At 66.1% G+C, this 2,546-nt stretch overlaps 1 protein-coding gene and 1 long non-coding RNA gene across 2 annotated transcripts; one reads left to right on the forward strand and one right to left on the reverse strand.

Moving 5' to 3' along the window:
- Positions 1-6: 6 nt before the first annotated feature.
- Positions 7-543, forward strand: LOC108446242. The gene is made up of 2 exons (XR_001861378.1): positions 7-93; positions 446-543. It is a non-coding gene; the product is annotated as an uncharacterized LOC108446242 (long non-coding RNA).
- A 52-nt stretch (positions 544-595) lies between these two features.
- Positions 596-2,540, reverse strand: AMT (aminomethyltransferase). Its single transcript, XM_017732330.1, has 8 exons — positions 2,389-2,540; positions 2,229-2,309; positions 1,988-2,119; positions 1,749-1,827; positions 1,482-1,627; positions 1,212-1,392; positions 939-1,094; positions 596-831 (listed from the first exon to the last, which is right to left on the reverse strand). The coding sequence occupies exons 1-8, from the start codon at positions 2,500-2,502 to the stop codon at positions 653-655; spliced, it is 1,068 nt and encodes a 355-aa protein (XP_017587819.1). The 5' UTR covers positions 2,503-2,540; the 3' UTR covers positions 596-652.
- Positions 2,541-2,546: the final 6 nt, after the last annotated feature.

Consider the following 2,546-nt stretch of genomic DNA (forward strand, 5'->3'; position numbering starts at 1 on the left):
TCCCGACCGCTACCGGGCCCAAAACCGCTGATCCCCCCCGCGGGCCTGCCTGGCTTCCCCCGCGTCCGGCCAGTGCTCTTGGAGCGCAGCCCGGTGAGCGACCCCTGCCCAGTGTCCCCCAGTGAGTGTCCCCCCAGCTGCACTCCTGCACCAGTACAGCCCAGTGACTGCCCGCCTGCCCAGTATGGTCCGGATGGGGTCCTCTGGGACACCGGCCCCGGTTACCCCCCCCAGCTGTGGCTTCTGACAAGTGCCCCCCAGCAATTGCCCCAAGCTGTGCCCCCAGACCAGTGAGCACCCCCACAGCTGCACCCCAGACCAGTATGCCCCAGTAAGTGCCCCCCAGCCCTGCCCATCCCACACAGACAGACAGGTGCCTGCCCTGGTGCTGGGGTGCTGTGCTGGGTGCTGCCCCACCCATGCTCACGCTGCCTCTCTTTTGCAGGGATGGCCTGGCAGCAGAGCCCATGAAGACGCACCGGGAGTGAGCAGCACCAGGACCATCGGCTGGGTACTGCCAACACCATTAAAGTGCTGTGCCCACCTGCTGCCCCTTGCTTTGGCACCGCCACCATCACCAGAGAGGAGGCCAGGGGAATGGGACAGGGTGTTTATTTGGGCCAGGGCACTGTGCCCACGGCATGTGCTGGCCTCACTTGGCCATGTAGTACTGGGTGGGCACGAAGGGCATCTTGGTGATGACGGCAGGGTGCTGCTTCTTCCGCACCTCGACGGTGAGCTCGGTGCCAGCCCGGCTGTGCGCTGCCTCCACGTAGCCCATGGCGATGTTCTTGCCCAGGCAGGGTGAGGGACAGCCGCTGGTCACTGTGCCTGGAATGTGAGGATATGGGGAGGTGAGTGGGGGCTGGTCAGCCCCTGCCCATGCCATGGCCGCAGCTCAGGGTCATGCCCGTACCAGCCCCACTGCCCCCACCTACCCACAGGCCTGCCTTCGGGGCCCAGGATGGCCATGTGGGGCCGGATGGCAGGTCCCACCGATGTCAGCCCCACACGCCTGCGCCTCGGCTTCTCTTTCACTTGTGCCATGATGACAGCAGCACCAGGGAAGTCCATGGCCACACGCCGGCGTTTCCCTGCAGGGCAGAGATGGGTGAGGGTTGGTGATACCTGACTGGTCCCCTTGTACCCTCTGGGGACACCTTGCTGCTCTGCCTGTCCCAAGGAGGAGGTGGAGGCAGAGGTGGACCTACCTAAGGTCCACATCAGCCCAGCTTCAGCAGGGGTGACCGTCTCGTCGATGTCATTGCCGTAGAGGCAGAGCCCAGCCTCCAGGCGCAGGCTGTCCCTGGCTGCCAGACCTGCTAGCCACACATCGGGGACACCCAGGAGCTGCTCGGCCAGCTCCACTGCCCGCCCCGCGGGCACCGAGATCTACAGCGGGACACGGGCAGCGTCAGTGGGGCATGGCCTTCCCCTGCATCAGTACCGCAGTGGGGATGCTGGTGCAGCTCCCAGGGTACCTCCACGCCATCCTCGCCGGTGTAACCGCAGCGCGTGACACGGCAGCCTGGCACGCCAAAGACGGTCGTGGTGATGCTATTCATAAAGGAGAGCTTGGCCAGGTCATCTGACAGCCCTGCCTGCAGAACCCGTGCCATGGAGGGACCTAGGGATGCAGGTGGCTGGAAGATGGCAGTGCCCAGGGGAGGGGAGGGAGGTGGGGAGGGCAGTGACATCCACCAGGTGAGGACCTGGAGGAGGGCAGGCCCACGTGGGGCCCCCACTACCTTGCAGAGCCAGCAGCGCGTTGTCTGACACCTCCAGGTGTACGTCACTGCCGGTGGCCTGCAGCTGCGCTGCTCTGTCCTGCCAGGGTGACAGTGGGCTGCTAGCACGGGGGCCAGGCCGGTGCCAGCCCCACATGTGGCCATGGCCACCTCACCCTGCGCAACCACGGGTGTCACCAAAAGGCGGAAGGACTCCTTCCCACTGCGTGTCCCCACCTCCCGCTCGTGCAGCCCCATACCCTCAAGATGGCCAAGTCTTTGTCAGCGCAGGCGGCGTTGGACACCACATAGAGGTGATTTTCTGACGTGTTTGTGACAATGAGGTCGTCTGTGATGCCACCCTTCTCGTTGGTGAGCAGCGTCAGGGTGCCCTGCGGGACACGGCCCATGGAAGAATGAGCGGGCTGCCTGGACCCTCCCAGGCCATCCCGGGGACCTCCGACCCTGCTGGATGCCTGGTGCCCGCCCAGTGCGCTGTACCTGTCCTGGCTTCAGCTCGGCGATGTCCCCCACTACCAGGCTCTCCATGAACCTGATGCGGTCCTGGCCGTACACCAGGGTCTGCAAGGGGCCGGGGGGGTGGGTTGTGAGTTGGTGCGGGTACACCCCTGCTCCAGCCCCCTCATCCCGACCCCGCTACCTGCAGCATGTGGGAGACGTCGAAGAGGGAGCAGTGGCGGCGGGTGTGCAGGTGTGACTGGAGGTGGCCCTGCCCGTAGTGCAGCGGAAGGCTCCAGCCGGCGAATGGCACCATCCGCCCGCCGCGGGCCCGATGCAGGGGGGCCCGGGGCGGCCGCT

Source organism: Corvus brachyrhynchos, unplaced genomic scaffold (genome assembly GCF_000691975.1).
Source record: "Corvus brachyrhynchos isolate BGI_N302 unplaced genomic scaffold, ASM69197v1 scaffold4, whole genome shotgun sequence".
NCBI lineage: Eukaryota > Metazoa > Chordata > Aves > Passeriformes > Corvidae > Corvus > Corvus brachyrhynchos.

Coding starts and splice junctions, on each gene's coding strand:
- AMT (XM_017732330.1), bottom strand. CDS start 2,502: ATGGTGCCATTCGCCGGCTGGAGCCTTCCGCTGCACTACGGGCAGGGC. Junction 2,310..2,388: donor ACGTCTCCCACATGCTGCAG/GTAGCGGGGTCG, acceptor GGCCCCTTGCAG/ACCCTGGTGTACGGCCAGGA. Junction 1,393..1,481: donor CCGGCGAGGATGGCGTGGAG/GTACCCTGGGAG, acceptor GTCCCGCTGTAG/ATCTCGGTGCCCGCGGGGCG.